The 18,501-nt window shown below is 40.8% G+C and overlaps 1 protein-coding gene across 1 annotated transcript in view; it reads right to left on the bottom strand.

The window, feature by feature from the left end:
- LOC311196527 (transcription initiation factor TFIID subunit 4-like) overlaps nt 1-14,116 on the bottom strand; it is a gene marked incomplete at both ends in the record, with an annotated part of 142,084 nt that extends 127,968 nt beyond the window's left edge. Inside the window, 2 exons of the mRNA XM_084270107.1 lie at nt 9,557-9,729; nt 12,970-14,116. Of these exons, the coding sequence (XP_084126233.1) occupies nt 9,557-9,729; nt 12,970-14,116 (1,320 nt within the window). The remainder of the gene's footprint in view (nt 1-9,556; nt 9,730-12,969) is intronic.
- Nucleotides 14,117-18,501: the final 4,385 nt, after the last annotated feature.

Below are 18,501 nucleotides of genomic sequence, written 5' to 3'. Positions count from 1 at the left end.
AAAAGGTAAGGACAAAACGAGCGGATGAGAAACATAACAAGGAACTAGCCTAGAGAAATTCTTAAGTATCATGAAAATGATCTTCAAATGACAGCTGCAAGTTGCCAGAAGACAATAAGGCCTCCCAACTCAAATATTTCAAGAAGAACCGGTGAAAACTGTTTAAAAACAAATAGCTGTGTTTTCTATGAAAAGCAAGCTGTAAACAGATCTCATGAGAAATCCATCAAAAAACCTCAAAATTATCAACAATATATTAAAAAATCATAACCCAACATGTCAAGCCCCTACTGGAACAATCTAAAAGAATTTATGATGTTACACTCCAAAATTACTGAGAGGCTTAGAAAGGAATGGATTTTCAAATTTAACTGTATTATTTTTTATCAGATGCAACATATTTTCACATTTCCTAAATATATGAAAGTAATGTCTAAGAGGCTTTTTCCCTGTACTCAGACATTAACAGGCAGGAAGCACGAATAAACACAATATATAATCCCTTACCAATCTTAACAGGGACACTTGAGAATGGTTAAGACAGCCTTTTGTACACAGACTTGAGCTGGCTGTGTTCACAGAGAGGTTAGAAATTGAAAGTGGAGCTCAGACAGCGCTACTATAGAAATAAGGATTTCAAGATGGATCTTGAAATGGCCAGCTTGGATGGGGCATGTCCCAAGGTTCATTCTACCTCCACAAGTCATGGAGATAGTGCCAGTGACACCAATTGCAGAAAGCAGAAAGTCACTTCCACAACAGCAGTCCATGCTCACAGAACCAACATGGAATTACTCTGTCCTGCAAAGCCACTCCCTAAGTAACTACATCTTAGCTTTTTTAGGTTGACCTTCTCCCCAGAGCTCTGGCCACATGAATAAAGAAGTAAAATTCTAGGCATAACCAGGAGTGAATCACATTGTACCTGCTGTGCACAAACAAGCTGCTTCTATATTTGCAGGAATATCCAAGGCTGCATTTCAAAATTCAGGCCACCTGAACATGCAGAAAACACACAAAAATCTCCAGGGATTGTTTGTCACCGCCAAGGTAGGACTATGCCAATTTTAGGGGGCCACATTTTCTGTCCACAGCTTTACAAAACCAAGACAATTTAAACTGCCACAGGTTAGTAGTACTCTGATGCATGCAAGTCCTTGGAAACAGGTTTGTGGTACACTTGTATTTTGTACTACAGTACCACCTACTGATGAACACTTGGGGTACCAGCAACACAGTCTGCTCTGCAAAGCAAGACAGATCACTTTTGACAAGTATGTTGCGTATCTTATTTCATGATCAATCCTGTCAATGAACTAGGACACTATTGATCAAAAAAGGAAGAAAGAAAATATGCCGACAGCGTTTGAACAAAGGTTAGCACAAAAACAGAGGCAAGATGCTCATGACGCCTCCTCTTTCTGTGTCTTCCAATACACAGGTTTTGTATACTGGAAGGTTTGCCAGGTACTATGCAAAACTCAGATTTTACATTTGCAAAATGGGAAATAAAACCCAATTTTGGTTTTAATCATTAATCTGGAAAACTTCTTAGAAACACAATAGGCCATAATAAGATGCCTCAAACTACAGAAGCATTTAACAAAGATAACATACCAAGTTGAGAGAAACACAGACTAAAGGTCAAATCTGGTACCTCGTTTTAGGGCAACTAATTTATACATCCTGTCTCGTAGGCATGGCTGGTACCTTTACCTACTCGTACGGTATCGTAACGTTCCCTACTACCAAACTCTGTTTCTCTGTTTGTATTTTCTTAAAATTCTGTCAGATTTCTGAGGAGTTCATGGAGAAACTTCACATGCTTACTGACTGCCACTCAATTCTTTTGGATAGTTCACCTCAGCACACACTGAAACAGGAATTGCAGAGCAATCTGTACACAAGGGATTGGATTTTTTGTCCCTCTGGCACAAAAATAGCCAAACTGAGTCAACGTACTAACCCATTAGAAACTTGACACTTGCACACAATTGCAGAGAATGACTGGGAGCACAAACCTCTAACAAGTAAGCAAACACAGGCAGAACCTTCATTGCCTCCACAGTTCCCCAACACCACAGCACTGCTTGAGTCAAGCATCAGAACCCAAAGCAGGGAGATGTTGCTGAGAAGGCTCTTTTGAACTCACAAATAGAAAACAACAGGAAGAAATAGAGGACTGGGAGCAATCAGACAAGATATGCAGGAACTTGAAGCTACCAAAGAAACCTTCAGAAATTAGGGGTTCCAAGTCCAAAACCCCTTACCTCTGAAGTCTTAGTATCCTGTTGGTGTAAGCATATACCTATGTAATCCACTATCAAAGTACTTTCTCATTGCCTGGTAAAGTGGCTGGTTCATCTATAAACATTAGGATTTAAACAATCTGGTGGATAAAAAGTAGCTGAATTTTGGCCCTACAATTCGATTCTACCCCTGCTTCAATTGTTCAATGCTTCTGTTCCATGCAACTCCAGATAATGTGTTTTAATCAATGCTCTTGCACCACATGTTTAGGAGTGGTCAACTTAAAACGTGAGGTCTGTGACCAAGAGTGATCATGACTGCAACTTAAGACAAAAAATGTACCAGTATTTTTAATTTAATATTTAAAACAGAGACAATTAGGGCCTGTTTTCTACATATAAAGAGAGGCTAATAACCCTCTTAACTGCATTGTTGAGAAAGTTGTTACAGGGATAAGCTTCACAAAAAAACCAACCTGCTTGGTTATTAATTCCCACTTCAGAGGGGGGCTTAGATAATATACAGCAAACAAGCCTGAAGCAACCCACGGAACAGTGGAGAAAAAAATAGTTACATAATTCTTCATTAATTAAGACTGTCCAACCTACACACTGTAGAAATGAAAACAACCCAGTAGTATGTGGTCATGCAGCATCAGGTATACGCACATGGGAGTCACTATTAGACTGCTCAGGAACCTTCTTTACACTATTTCCTGATCTTTGAGTGTGAAATTTCACAGCCTAGCTAATGTTTGAATGTTTTCTATGAAGTTTTAGAAGACATGCTTACACTATGAAAGTGTAAAAAGTTGGGTTTGTAAGTACTAAGAACTTCTTATCTGCTTCTACAGAAGAGATTCACTCACCATGAAGAAAAGGAAGGAAAATGGTTTTGTGGTTAAAGCATAGCTAAGACCACACTTTTTTTTTTTTAACACTTTTTTTGGCCTTTGAACCTACCTGCCCTGCTAACACAAATCTCTTCTCCAGAATATTGCACAAGAAGCCCCAAAGCTGCCTACACCAAAGAAATTTGGTGCTGAGGGACGTGGTTTAGAAGCAGATAAGGGTGATGGTTGGACATGATGATCTAAAGAGTCCCTTCCAACCAAGACAATTCTATGATTCTGTGAAACGGTACAGAATAGCTTATTTGATAATAGTGGTAATGCACTCTGGGCAATAACAAAAATGAATTTGCTTAAAAATTCTGCAAAAAGTAAAATAAGCATTTGTGAGAAAAGCAGAAAGGGTATGGAAAAGCAGTAAGAAGAAATAAAAATTAATAATCAAATGATCAAAACTAAAAGTTGACATAAAAATAAAAGCAATGCTGAAAACACATATATAGTGTAGTATTGCAAGCACTTTTTACAAGTTTAAAAGACTTTTTTCTCTCATTTTAAAAAAGGTTAAAGTGTAACTTAACAGAAAGTTTCAGAACACAGAAAACAAACCAGTAAAGTTTGTATCATGAATTTGAAATTCTGAAGAGTTAGAAAGATACCTAAAGGAAGAAAAAACAAAGCTAGGAAAGAACTGTCACTTTCTTAAAAATGCATCCATATATATTGATGGGAATATTTACGCAATGAAAAGAAAACTCAAGTGGTTGGGAATCATATTTGTAGCAAAGAACTAAGAAGCCCACATACATGCCTAAATATTTGGATTAAACCATCGAACTTTACAGTGGTTTTTCCAATCACTAAAAATACACAAAGCAACTTAATACTGAAAAACATGTTTTGAATCAAATTTGAAACAAAACCATTAGTAAACTCTAAGACCATTTTCAGCAGCAGTCTTATAAAAACACCAATATACTAGAACTTACCAATCAGGTAAATAAATAGTGTAACAGCTATTCCATAATAATACATTATAGGCTAGGCTAACATTGGTCATTCCTGTATGATACTCACTTTATATTCTTAATATACAGCAGCAGTTTAATTTTGTAGCTAACAAAGTAATTGTAATTCAAACCCATTGAACATAAGTAACTTCTTTTTTGCTTTTTGGTTATGAACACAAACCCAGTGGAGTATTTAAGATACTGGTATGAGCAAACAAAATCTGCATCAAAATTATGAAAAGCCATAAACTGTACAAGTGAAAAATGCATATAAAAGAAGAAACTCACCAAAGCAAAACTAGATGGCAGCACCTACCTATTTTTCATAATTTCACAAGTACAAGCTTTCAAAGAAGATATGGAGTCAAAAATTTAATACATTCTAAATAATCAAAAGACTTAATTTACTTATTCTCTCTGAATACAGTAATGCAATCAAACCCATGCTTACGTGATGTGCTTGCAATGCAAGAATCCAGAATAAAATATTTCTAAGATCAACTCAAGATCTAAGATCGACCATTATAATTTGCTTCCTAAAAATCCTGTACCATAAGATCCTGTAGCAGATCAAAAAGCAATTAATGTTGCCAAAATTTTATATTAAGCCAAAATACCAAAATGAAAAGCTAATTAAAATTGTGAAGAGACAATTGTTCATTTAAAATTATACAGTTACCTCCAACCAATGTCTGCTTTAAATGTATTAATCTTTATTTCATTAAATCTGTTTTTTCAAACAAGCAGGTTATCAACGAATATTTATTCACAGTCCAACAAAATTGCACTTTGTAACATATCAAAAGATTGTAACATCATGTTATAACATCTTCCATCATGTAAAACACAGGATACCCTTTTCCAGAAGTCAAGCCTCTGGTAACCACACCAGTAAGATGAATTTATGTTCACAATCTAATTGGTTTGTTTGTTTATGTAACAGAATATTTTTCAGTATCTGTTCCCTAAAAGAACCATAGCTAGCTGTAGTTATTATCCCCCTGTTACAGTCCTGTACAAACTTATAATTGGACCTAAACTAAAACGGTTTTAAGGTACAATCATACCTATTCACACTTTTATTTAATATTTTACTTAAAGACAACAGAAAGACAATAAACATAAGAGATTATTAAAATACCAAGGCCATCTTACTCTTACAGGTACTTCTCAATTACTGCTTTCTCTGTGCTATTTGGATAATTTAATATTCTTATTCTTCTGAGGTAATCCATTTCACTACATCTGAGCCCATCCTTCAGATACCATACATCCTTTTGGGACACTTTCCCATGCTCCAGAGCCTTGAGCTTGGCATTAAGCTGATCATAACTGGGACCCTTCCTATATGGCACTTGCTTATGCTGAGGAGCCAGTTTTCCACCAGGAATTGGAAACAAGGAGATACTATTAGTACCTTACACAGCAGCAATTGAGAGGAGCCTAAGTGAAAGTCCAATCAAAGGTTATCCCACCTAAGAGTCGAGAAAAGAACCAGTCTTCCTTTCAAAACGGATTTGCCTATCTTCTTCCAAGAAACTGAAGTAAAATTGTCCTGAAAAACCACACTATATTTCCTTACATCATCTACTCCTAAAAGCTGCAAAAAAGAGACAAAAATTTTACAAATAGAAGCCAAACAATAACTTAAATAACAAAGCTAAGCACTTGAAATGTGAGAAACATCAGATTTAAGTCTGCTGTGCAACATCAATTGGGTGCCTTGATCGCTTAGCTGAAGTATTTATCTTTGTGCATTTATCATTCAAAGACTGTAATACACTGCACACACACAGAAGAGATTAATGCAGGATGAATGGGAAGTTATGTATCTTTATCTTTCCGAACTTTTGTGTTTAGCACTGAAAAATTTTGGTGTGTTTTTTTTTTTGCCTTGGGAAGGGAAGAAGGATGGCTGTATCAGTTTCCTATAGAGGTGAATACCACTGTATACACTCTGAACCTTCAGCAATGCAACACGTAAGGATAAAGCTACTACCTTCAAGGAAAGCATTATCCTAAACCCATATACTAAATCCTAAGGGAAAACAAACCACACTTTCCCTATTTCAGCAGCTTCCATTGTTCCTAGAGAAAGGTGGCTCTTTCCTCACACACTGTCCTGAATCTAAGTTCACGTACTGAAGCTAGAGGAATTCTCATGAGTCACCCAGTTCATTTTCCTCCAAACAACAGGGGTGGGACACAGACACAGAGGTGGCATCAGACAACCCCCTCCCAATGCCTATGGCATATGGGGTCAGGGGCGGGGGGGGGGGAAGAAATCTTGTTAATACTACCAGGCTGCAGAAGCAGTTCAGAATCCGGACAGCTTGCTCTGTATCAATCCAGTCACTCTCATTTAAGAACATTTAAAACATTCCATTATTTTCCCCACCTCCTTTTTTGAGGGTGAAGAAATTACTTAGTTGTCAAGGGGAGAGATTCAAAGAGCTTTCAAATTTAGATTAACACTTAGATAATTTGTCAGATGATCTTTCTTCTAACTTTTAAAACGTTAATTCATTTTATGTTCTCCAGTTATCACTCTTAATACTCCTTAGTGAGTTGCCAAAAGCATCTGGTAGCTTTTGCAATTTCTTTGGCATGTTACTTAATAACCTGTATTTTACATCTAACTACACAGCTCGTAACATGCTTTCGTAACACAATAATTCTTTAAAGTGTATAAACAAACTAACTATACACTGAAAACAATCACTGAGCTGAGGAACTTGTGACACTTGCTACTGGCTAAAAATTCGGACAATGTGTAATACTTATGAACCCTGAAAGCTATGTTTTTTCTAGAACAGATGATACACTCTTCATCACAGAGTACCGTTTCCTAGAATGCTTACCATAGATTGCAAATTTCCACCAGCATAGACTTTCTACATAGGTAAAAGCAGAGTAAACCACAAAACCACTTAAGAACATTACTAAATTCTACATATTTAAAGCATCCTGTATTTTAATCCAGATAAATCAATCTTAAAATAAATGAATAAAAACTTAATAGTAAATATAATGAGCTCTGTGCAGTAAAATAACAATTGTGCCACTAATATATTGCAGAAATAAGTGTTTGATGTTGCAGAGGTTAAAACCACTGAGCCTGCCATGTTTATCAGTCTTGTAAAAATATTTCACAGGATTCAGGCAATTAATGTTTATATCTTGCCTGTCTTGATCTAATGGCACACACAATTTTTCTGTGTTTCAGCCACAGTGGAGACCGGGGCTCATGAATATTATACTTTAGAGACATAAATACATAAGACATTAGCTGCCATACATTTTACATTTCTACTGAAAATTTTAATTGATAGCATTTAGCTTTCTGACATACTTGAACTTTATAATAAGCTCACTGCAAGGATTATTTTTCAGGACACACAATTTCCTGTACTTTAGAACTTGATCCTTTTCTTGATTCCTCATACTGACTTCTCAAAGCAAGTAACTGACACTTCTAAAACCTTAGCATAGTATTTGACATTGCACATTTCCCTGAGAAAACCAATTACTAGTGTCTGGTTATAAACCATCCACCTCACAAAATAAGAGTCTAGTGTCTAGTTCTGGTATGACAAACCTTTAGAATTTATACTCTCTAATCTGGTTTTAAAAGGCTGTCAACCATCGTTTCTAAAGAACACTCTAAGGTCAAACATATATAAAACATAAGCACCATAAAAATGAAAGAAGAGTCTGTGGACCACACGCAGAGTCATGGAAGTTCAAATGTACATTTCCAAAGGACAGCATTAATCATTTCTTATCCATGTTAATTACAACAAATAAAGAAATGAGGCAGTAGAGTTTGGGCAGATATCACAAAGATCTGACAGAGAAGATGAATCCTGACATGGTACAATACCATCATTCTAATCTCACCACATTAAAATAATCAAAACTTTTGCATCTTGTAAGACATTTATCATTCATGAGGCTTTGCTGATCTTCTCTACTCTCAAACAGCTTATTAGCACTAACAAGTATAAGCGAATATCTATAACGCAGTGGGGTATTCATGTGGGCAGAACTCTGCACAAAAGCAATTACACCTTTCTAATAGCTGAAACACCTTCAGATTTTGGGTACCTCTACAAACCCATGGACACAAATTATCCTCACAGGTTTATTTTATATAAATCCCGCAAGTCAGGTTACACTCTTTCTTGCAACCTTAACTGCTCCATCTAACTAGAGAACAACTGCCTGAAGCCAACGTGATCCACTCTCAACATTTGCTATGCACACAGCTTAAGCCTGACTTTGGATCTGAACTCCAGCCTTCTAATAAAGACTGAAGACACACAGACAAGTGGTCAGTCTGCATTTCTGTACACTTCCTGAGAGCGTAAAGTTCAAGTGTTTCCAGGCTCTTACTTATGTCTTTCCCGAGATACATTCCACTGAACTACAATTGTCCGAGTGACACTCTTTCCTAAAAACTTACGTTCCACTCTGTCTCAGCAATATCTTTTCAAGTCTCCAATTTTACTCTGGTTTCCTTCAGTGCTGAAGAGTTCATCATTGCTTCTAGTTTCGCATTAAATGTAATACTCTTTTAGAAGGTAAATGTGATGTAACACATAAAGCATGTAATGGTGTTAAACATTGGGAAATACCACCACGTTCAAGTTATTCCAAGCAACCTATAGAACAATCAATTAAAATATTACAGATACCGTCTTCATCTCTTCTGCAAACAAAGACCTTAGGCTAAATTACCTTAAGCTCTGCCCATCTACTATGATGGCACAACTGTCCTGTGCTAACATCCAACGACACCTGCCTCTGTATTTTAAAAGAATAGTTCAGCTCTATCCCCAAATGCTTTAAACTAAAGCAACCTACCAAGGATTTTAAAAAACAGAACACCCTCACCCCTGGAAGCAAGTCAATTCTGAGCTGAAATAAACATACTCCACTGAGGAGTCTGGCATAGGAAAATCACACCCAGAGGTGAATCAAACCTTTCTCTTCAATACATTGTATTAGAAAAAAATGACTATAGTAAATCCTTGTACATGTTTGGGTTTATCTTTTCTAATTTCTAGTGAAATCTAGCTATCCTGTGCATCCATCCTGCACGCTGGGATATCACAATGCTTCCAATTCAGAGGAACAAGGAGTGTTAATCAAACTAGTAGTATACAGTCCAAACTAAGTCCTGACTAGGACGGAGCCTTCTAGCCTCCAACGATCACACAGCCTGAACAAGGTCTTGAGAGACTCTACAAAATAGAATTTTACTAAAATTAAAAAAAAATAAAAATAAAAAATCCTAGGACTCAGCAAATAAACTGCATTTGAATTTCCTGGTTTTACAACAAAAATGGGGAGGAAAGTACATTTTCAAAAACATACAAGCTATTAATGTGTAAGACAGGAAAGCAAAATGCACAACAGTGAAGTGAAATCAAGCCAGACTTACCTGAGTTGTTGACAGGCGAAAAACCGGGCCAGTTGTGGGCACTGAAAGTCTAGGTGAAATGCTGGTAGGACCTTGTCCCTGTGTCTGTACTTGAGCCTGCATTTGAGCCTGGGCCAGAGCCTGCTGAGGCACCATTACAAGCTGTCCAGCATCTGTACGCACCAAGACCATACCTAAGGACAACAAAGTAACAATAACTATAAAGAATATTATATAACTAACTAGAGAATAAAATTAATGTATAGCACGGTACACTTCCTTTATACTGTTTTTAATTATTATTCCAGTATAACAGGACAGAAAAGGATCTCCTACTAACAAACTACTAATACCCAATTCAATTTGGAATTGAAATAACCAGCTGCAGTTTAAGAATAAAAGTAATAGGAACACTTGAGTGTATAGGCACACAGTGATTATCAGCAGTGTAGCCAGGGTCAGCAGAATAAAATTAGAAAGAAACAGTCATTAACAGTAAACTCTAATGACAATCCAATAGCTGAGAACAGAATTCAGCATGAATGTACCAGGGACAATGACATGAGAGCTTTACTAAAAAAACAGCTTTGGGGGATGCATACACACAAACATCAGGCCAGACATATTTCTGAGTACACAATATTTGGGATTTAGGTAATTGTTGAGCATTAATACTTGAATTTATTTGGCACCCACCATCACCATAATGGGAGGCACTACCTGTGGTTTAGACAACCAGAAAAAAACCCATCATACCCAGAGAACTAACACAACTACTCCTCAGCACAAAATCATACAGGTGCTGGTATTTTAGGAAAACACCAACGGAACCATTTGCAAATTAACACAGTATTTGGCAACTGTTTTCTAAGAATTTCTGTATGTAAATAAAAATATTTCAGATTATTTTCTAGTGACACATTTCATAAACAGAAGCCTTCTACACTACACAGTCAGTTCCACCAAGTTTTGCCATAAGTGTAACAAGCCAAGGTATTCCACAATCAGTAGAACAGAAGAGGGAAAGCAGCAGTTAAATTGGTTCCTGGGTTATCTGGAGCTTTGCACTTTTTCAAGATCCCTGCAAAGAACGTGATGCGCTTTCCCTCGTTCTCTCAAAGTTCCCCAGCCAGATTATTTCACAAGAAATTCCAGGTTAGTTCCAACATACATTCAAATATTTTAACCTAAGTAGGATACAGTGTAGGAAACAATGGGTCTCTACACACAAAAACATCTTCCCTGTAACTACTGGAGAACAAAAATTAAGGAGGTATGGCATCAACTTTAATTCTGTCGATAAAGTCAGTAGACGTTTCTGCAACTTACCTTTATGTGCAAACTGCATCCTTTTTTTTTAACTTTTCAAGGGAAAACGAAAGGTAAACAGTTTACATCCACTTCTACTCACTAGCTTCCCAGAAAATAAAACCACCTCAGTAAATAGACAGTTTGCAGTGTGTTATTAAGATAAACAAATGTGAACAGTATTGTATCAAGCAAGTAAATTCCAAAAGTACCTTATACCAAGAAAGTCAGTGTCTGGCACAGAAAATCAAATCCCAAAACTGGATGAACACGAGTGAACTGCAGCACCAATAGAAGTCCTCACCTGTGTACCCTTAAGTGCTCCCAGTCAACCGACACTGCTAAAAGCATAGAGGGAAAGAAAATTTCTGCTGCTACCAACTAAAGACTTGTGGAAATCAACCTTTAAGGTAAACGGCAGAGTTCTACAGCAGACACATCTAAAAGCCATGATCCTAACTCTCTTTCAAAGACCTGAGAGTAATTTTTACAAGAGTTGGGGGAGGAAAAAAAACCCAAAACACATCAGAAGAATTCTTTAGAAAGAAAGCATTCTAGGTTCACTAGCCCTTCAAGTACTAAACCTTAGGGTTCATATTTGTAGAAAATTCTGTAAGCAGATGATGTGTCTGATATGTCATTCCTAAACCATCTGAATGCACAAAACTTAGTACACTGCCACGCAGCCGAACAGGTACAATCACTTCTCTGGTTAGCTTGTGAGCCTTATATAAAATTCTTCACATAGTAATGCCTACCATGCATTTAAAAATAAACACAGTGCCTTACACTGATTCACAAGTGTTTTGATAATTTATCTTCCAATTTTCTACAACTCTTTCCAAATCATAAAAAAATTTAATGGAATGGACAAACTATTTGCAACATGTCACACGGTTCAACAAAGTTACAGACATAATTGCCACTATTGATGTGTAAACGTTCACGTGTTATTATGCTTTCATTCAGTTCAGAGGACTTTACATTTCCTTTACTGAACAACGTGTAGAAATTAGAATCTGGTTAAACTATGATTAACAACAAGAAATCGAAAGCTAAAGGTGCTAAGTCCAAACAGCAACCTCTTATCTTTGGTCTTTAGGTCTTTCTGAAGGCACTGAACTTTATCTTGTTGGGGCATTAGAATGTGGAAGAGGAGTTTCACTCACTCAAAGACACAACTATTGAAAGTTCACTTAGAAGCAAGCGTCTACACATTTTTTCTCCTCTTATCTTGGCTAATTAACATCAGCATTAAGAAGTTATTTCAGACTATGTCTATGCCTCCACATATTATCATACTACCAACAGCAAAAAATAAAAATTGGTTCAAGTGTTAAATCATCTCCTCAGTCAAGACAACACAAATTTACCAACTCTTTGCAACATGAAAAAAATCTATGAAGAGGACCATAAAGCCTGTTTAAAACTTCAGATAAAACAATATACACACAGAGCAGGAATTGCTAGGATGAAGGGATGCTGTTTTGGTCAGTTAGGAACCTTCTTGAACTTATGCTTTTAGTATGGAAGTTAGGAAACTAGAAGAAGAATAGACTGGATGCAACAAGACTTACTTAAGAGTTAGAAATAAAATCCGGTGGGGTAAAGACTGCCCATACGCACCAGGTAATAGCAGCACCACACTTGCTGAAAGGAAACATTTTAGATTACAGCACAGAAACTAGCTTGTATCTTGCCACCTGATTCACCGCAGAAGACACTCTCCAAAGAAGGAAAACTTTTCAAGACTAGCAAGAGCAAATCAGAAAATTGAGTTCTTCGAGCCACGCGTGAACCCAGCTTTTCATCTCGTGAGCAACTACTCACCACACCATCTCAAAGTAACTTACCGTGGCTGCTGCTCTCCCCTTAAGACAAAACCAGCAGCTCGCCAACCTACAGTTACAATTAACTTTGCATTAGCAGCGGCCCGTCCCGTACCAATTACATCCTCATTAACGGCAGCCCGTTTGTCAGGCGTCGCCCTCGGACAGGTGGCTCTCCTTTTGTTTCCAGCACGTCGAGCAGCGGGATGACAGCTTTAGGGGGGGAAAAGCCTCTCAGCCAAGAAAAAGAAAAGTTAGAAAGAGTGGCGAGCCCGCGACCGCTGCGTTTCCACTTACCGGGCGGGATAGTGAAGCCAGGGGGCAGCTGGATGGTGGTCTGCTGAGGCGGCCTCACGATCAGCTGGGGAGCCACGATCCTGGGGGCAGCGCCCAGCGCCGGTCTGGGCGAGAGGGCCTGGGGGGCCGCGGGGGCGACGGGGAGGGCAGCGCCCGCTTTGGCGACGCCCGCAGAGCCGACCGCCGGCTTGGGCGCTCCGCCGGGGGCCGCGGCAGCCGCCGGGGCACAGTTGGCGACCGAGCCCTGTCCAGGCGGGGCAGCAGCGGCGGGCGCGGGGCTGGCGGAGTTACTGAGTGCGTTTACTGCGGGGAGCGGGCCGAGCGCGGGCTTAGTCTGCGCGGTGGCGGCGTCGGCTCTGCCGTGGCTGCTGACTGGTGGGACTGCCGCCGGCCGGCCCCCGGCGCCCTCCCCGTTGGGCGCCGCCTCGCCCGGGAGAGGGGCGGTCGCGGCGCCCCCCGCCGCTCCCGCCGGCCCACCGCCTCCCGCCGGGGTCCCGCTTCCCCCCGCGGCGGCCGCGGCCTCGGCGCGCTGCGGCGGCGCGCTGTCGGCGGCGGGCGGGCTGCCGCCGGGGCTGGGACTCCCCGCGTCCCGGGCAGCGGCGTCGGCAGCCGCATGGTTGTTGACAGGCTGGGCAGGGGCGCCGGCCGGCGGGGGGCCAGCGGGCTGCGGCGGGGCAGGGGCGGCGGGCGCGCCGGGGCTGCTGCCACCGCTGCTGCTGAGAGCCGCTCCATGTGATTGCTGCACACTACTACTGTTTACACTCACTCCCCTCCCTGCCGCCGCTGCTGCCGCCGCCGCCGCTGCCGCCGCCGGGGGGGACGGGGACGGGAGCGGCCCCTGGGCAGGGGCTCGGCTCTCCGCGGCTCCGGGGCACCCCGCCGCCTCCTCTGTCCCGGGCGCGGGAGAAGGCGCGGGATGCCCTTGCTGCTGCCGGACGGGGCTGCTGCCCCCCGCTAGGCTCCCCTGGTGCTGCGGCTGCTGCTGCTGGGACGGGGCGGAGGTCCTGGGCTGGGGCGCCTCGGCGGAGCCCCGGCCGCCGGCCAGCTGCGATTCCAAGGAGCCCACCAGGTCGCTGACCGCCTTCTCGTCCACCTCCTCGGAGAAGAGCAGCATCTCTTCCAGGGGGTCCGAGGCGCCCGCCGCCATCTTGCGCTGAGCTGGGAGCCGGCCGCGCACCGCGCAAGCGCGCCGGCCTCTGCTGCGCGCGAGGCATTCTGGGAGGGGCCGGCTTCCTCCTCCCCTGCTGAGGGGCGGGGGCAGACGCGCTGCTGGCGGGAGTCCGGTGCCTGCGGCCACCGCCCCTGAGTCTGTCGAGGCCCGGTGAGACGTGCGGCGGTCCCGCGGGCTGTGACCGGCAAGGACTGGGAAAGGCCCGTTGGCCTGACCTGTCCCTGCGAGGGACGGCTACGTGAGGGAGAGGACAACAGGCCGCTCCCCCGCCACGTCGGAAAGCCGAGGCGCGGCAGTGCGGCCAGGCCGGTGCCTCCGCGATGTGGGGGTGTAACAGGCTGCCGCGCATTGTGTCGGTGGGGGCTTTTGGCAGGCACTTCTGAGGCGTGGAGAAGGCCTGCAGCCCTGGTACAGAGCGTTGTGAGCTTGCACGTTGGGAACTGAAGTGTCATACAATCCTATCGTCGTTCAGTAGCTAAGCTGCTGTGAGTGTGTCTGCAGCTCTCACTCCGTACCCTGTGAGGATGCTTGGGGCCAGCAGTTTTCATCTCACTGAGGGAAAACCAAAAGCATACGTGGCTCAGGTGTCTTACACACCACCTCTTTGGAAGGAGGAAACTTCAAGTGCTGTTGACACTGTTCACAGCGCTGAGATTCAGGCAGAGTACTCTCATCTGTACCACTGTGTCTGCTTGAGAGTTGAAGGTGTTTGTGTCCAGAGCTACTGCTTTACCTAGACAGCAGTGCTTGCAGTCATACTATTTCCCAATGTGAACTCTCTTCAAACAGAAGACTTGCAAACCAAAAACAGGGTTCTTAGCATCATCACAGCGGCTGCTCTGGCAGACTGCATTCCCCCAGGAAATGAAAGGTAGTTAATTTTATTAACACTTTCACCACTGCACACCCTTCTCCCATCACCGCTTGCCTTGTGTTCAGCAATACCATTTAAGAGAAAGGCATCATTTCTTTGCCTAATTACAGTGCAGTTTCTTTGGTGGGACCTTCAAAATAAGTAAGTTTTCCCGTGAATAACTATCACCCACAGTTCACTGCATATGTCCTTGTGTGTGAGTGATACCCACTGCGGGCTTGCGAAGCTGCCAGCAGAGCAGCTTGGATTCCATGATGTGTCTCTGCTGTCCTGCAATAGCATGGATGTCTGCAAACGTGGATGTATTCGAGCTGCAGCTCTGTGGCCTGAAATAGTGACTCATTCTTCATTTAGTGATTTTCAGGATTTTCCACAGAACTGAAAAAGGGGTGTGTGTGTGTCTGTGTGTGTGTGTAAAACGCACCTTGAATTGCGCAGTGCATGGCTGGAAATGAGTGAAGGGCTCACAGTGCCTGCATGCACACAACTCTTCCCCGCTGCCAGACTCAGTCTGGTAAGTCATTCATTGTCAGGCTTAACTCACAAGACCAAACCGCTCCTAACTGGTTTGTTACTATCCGTTTTCTCTCAATGTAAGCTACCTTTTTATTGAAGGTAGTTTTTTCCTGGTTGTAAATTTATACCTATGGGAGCAGGTTTATGATCAATCGAAATAAACCACTTTTAAAATGCGTTAAAAATAAGTTGCACCAGATTAATAATGGTAACTTTAAATGTCTCTTGAAATGAAACCAGTGCCTATATCTTAAATAAAGTGGCCAATAAAAGTACTGAAGGGCCAAAGGTGTGGTCAGGATATATAAATGGGAGACTGTGCAGTAAAGTGAATGTGAAAGCCCAGTAGTGCTTATGAAAAACAGCAGTAAGTGTACACAGGAGATCTACACATCAAAAATTTGCTTAGCAAATGAATATTGCTTTTATGGAATGCTCAGCTGAATTAAATTTGGACTTTTAACAAATGTTTCTACCTGGAAATTTAATTAAAACCTAGCAGACTATTAGTCAATTTGCTGTTGCACAAAAATAAATAATATTAATTTGGGTTGGAAAAATACCAAAATCTATCCAATACTACTTTGCTAGAGAGTCCCACATTTTATTAATTTTATTAGAGAAGATTCCATGCCTAATTGCCCTGGTCCTGGACTTCACTTGCATACCACTATCCCCACAGTTTTTGTAAGATAATTTGAAGTTAGACATAGGATTCTGCAACTATTCTTGACTATGAAAAAAGCTTTAGTATAATTTTTTCATATAGTACAGTATTAAACTGTGTGTCTCCACAAAAACCACTCAGGAGGAAAAACTTCATTGCTTTGTAAGTTTAGAAGGCAAGAGCAATCTTCCCACCGGAAGGAGAAAATCGTGAGTCATGATTTATAAGACAGGTTTTAAAGCATAAAAAAAATTACCTGCTTTTAATTACAGTTTTGAAGTACTTTGTGGGTGGGTAATCTGTAAAACATGAATTCATGTTTCTTCCCACCCACCTCTCCTTAATTGAACCATTTTATATATATATATATAAACACACAGAATAAGGAAGTATAATAGAATATTTTATGTAATAAAACATGATGTATACTGGTTCACATGGGACTCCTTTCAAGTCAAGAAGTGATGACATATATAAAATGTATATAAACTTGATGAAACTGGCTTTGGCCTTGTGCTTTTACATTGGGAATGAGACTTTCAGTAAAGTACAGAATCTCTGTGAACTTGTGCATTCATTCTTTTATTATATTTTTCAAATAATTACATGCTTTTCATTATAGAAAGTGTTTATGAATGTAATTGTTGGTCTTTCATTTTTAGGAGTTATATATGTATAGAATAAATAAATAATCGAAGAGACCACTGTGATCATCTCATCTGATCTCTTAAAACAGTCTTTCCTGAATTAACTTTTGTTTGAAATAGAGAATTAGGAAAGTTGGTTTTAAAACTTGCTACTAAGTTGCTGTTATCAATGCTGTTAAACCCTGTGCCCTATTTCCAGCCTAAGTTTTTCTTTAGTAACTCACTACATAACAGAAGTACCACTGCCATGTTGAGTTGTGGGGAATACTAACAGATCACATAGACAAGTATCTTTCTGTCACCTAAAGAAGTGAAAGCTATTTTTCTAGTACGTGATACTTTATTTCCAATGCACACTTTCAGTGCAGTTAAATATAAAGTTCAATTATTCTAAGTTTAAAATCATGATTAAAATAGTCTCTAAAAGGTTTACATAAAAGTTTGAGATACTTTCTTAAAATGAATTTACAGAACTCTTTGCATATATAATCAAAATTCACTTTACACTATACTGCTGATTTTAAGTATGAATTAGAAATTATAAATTCCACAAACTGGAGAGTACAAAGATGTCTAGAGTAACCAACACCTGTTCTAGAAATGTCTAAATTTAGTTTCACATATTTCAGTTGCAGTGGAACTTCTTTTTTATATATGGTTTATAGCAAGTTAGGAGCTTTGGTTCTGAAGTTCATTATAATTGTAAATACTTGTCTGTGTTCACCTAGACAAAACTTGCAGAGAGACTTGGGAAAATTTGTCATCAAGGTTCCCATTTAACCCTTGAAATGTTTTTCAAGGGGATAGCTTTCTGTTGCAAAGCTTCTGAAAGGGTGAAGTTGGCCAGAATGAATAAAAGAAGAAAAGCTAGCAAGTGTTAACACCTAAAAGCAAATGCTGGGAGTTTTCCACTTGAATTCTCTCCTGAAGTGCTCATCTACTTTGTCCCAAGCTCAAAGAAATATCCATTTCTATTTCCTGTTCCACCACACAACCTTGAAACCTTAACTCTATAGTCTTCAACCACAATTTTAAGAGAGGTGGATGAGGGAAAACTTAGATAGGCACTGGTCAGAAACAAAGCCACATGGGTCTTTGGGACAGGTGGTTGTTATTTCAAGGTAATCCCCTTCTCTGTCCTCTTGCATCAGTACCACAAGCTTCCCTGATACTCTCCATCCTCCTTCCCCTTGGATCCTCTCTCTTCATCAGCCAGGGTCCCATCTTCTGGGCAGTCTCCCACAAAGCTTTTTTTTTCTCCTTTTCCAAGCCTCATCCACATCTGATGCTGGTATATATGCTGTAACAAGGGAGGAGCAGGAAAACTATGCAATACAGACTGTAGCTGATCTTCTAGACTGTTACTGCAGTCTCCACCTCCTCCAACATGCTATTTTACCAGGGTTGAAAAGCAGCCACAGACCAAGCTCTCCTTGTCAGGAAGAGTCCCTCTCTCCTTCCTTCTGACAGAACATAAGTATCTTTCATTATTTTTCTAAACACTGGCTTTACTTTGAACTAACTTACAAATGCTGATTTTCAACAGTGGTCTGCCACGGACTTGATACAGCCATGTATGCACAATCATTAACTGCATAACTTTGCTCCAGATCTTTCAAGTAGTCCAACACACTGTATGAACATTGCAGTAAAGCTC

Source organism: Gallinula chloropus (genome assembly GCF_964237585.1).
Source record: "Gallinula chloropus genome assembly, chromosome: 13".
NCBI lineage: Eukaryota > Metazoa > Chordata > Aves > Gruiformes > Rallidae > Gallinula > Gallinula chloropus.
The sequence above is the reverse complement of the archived record's forward strand: the minus strand, read 5'-3'. Positions and strand labels throughout refer to the sequence as shown.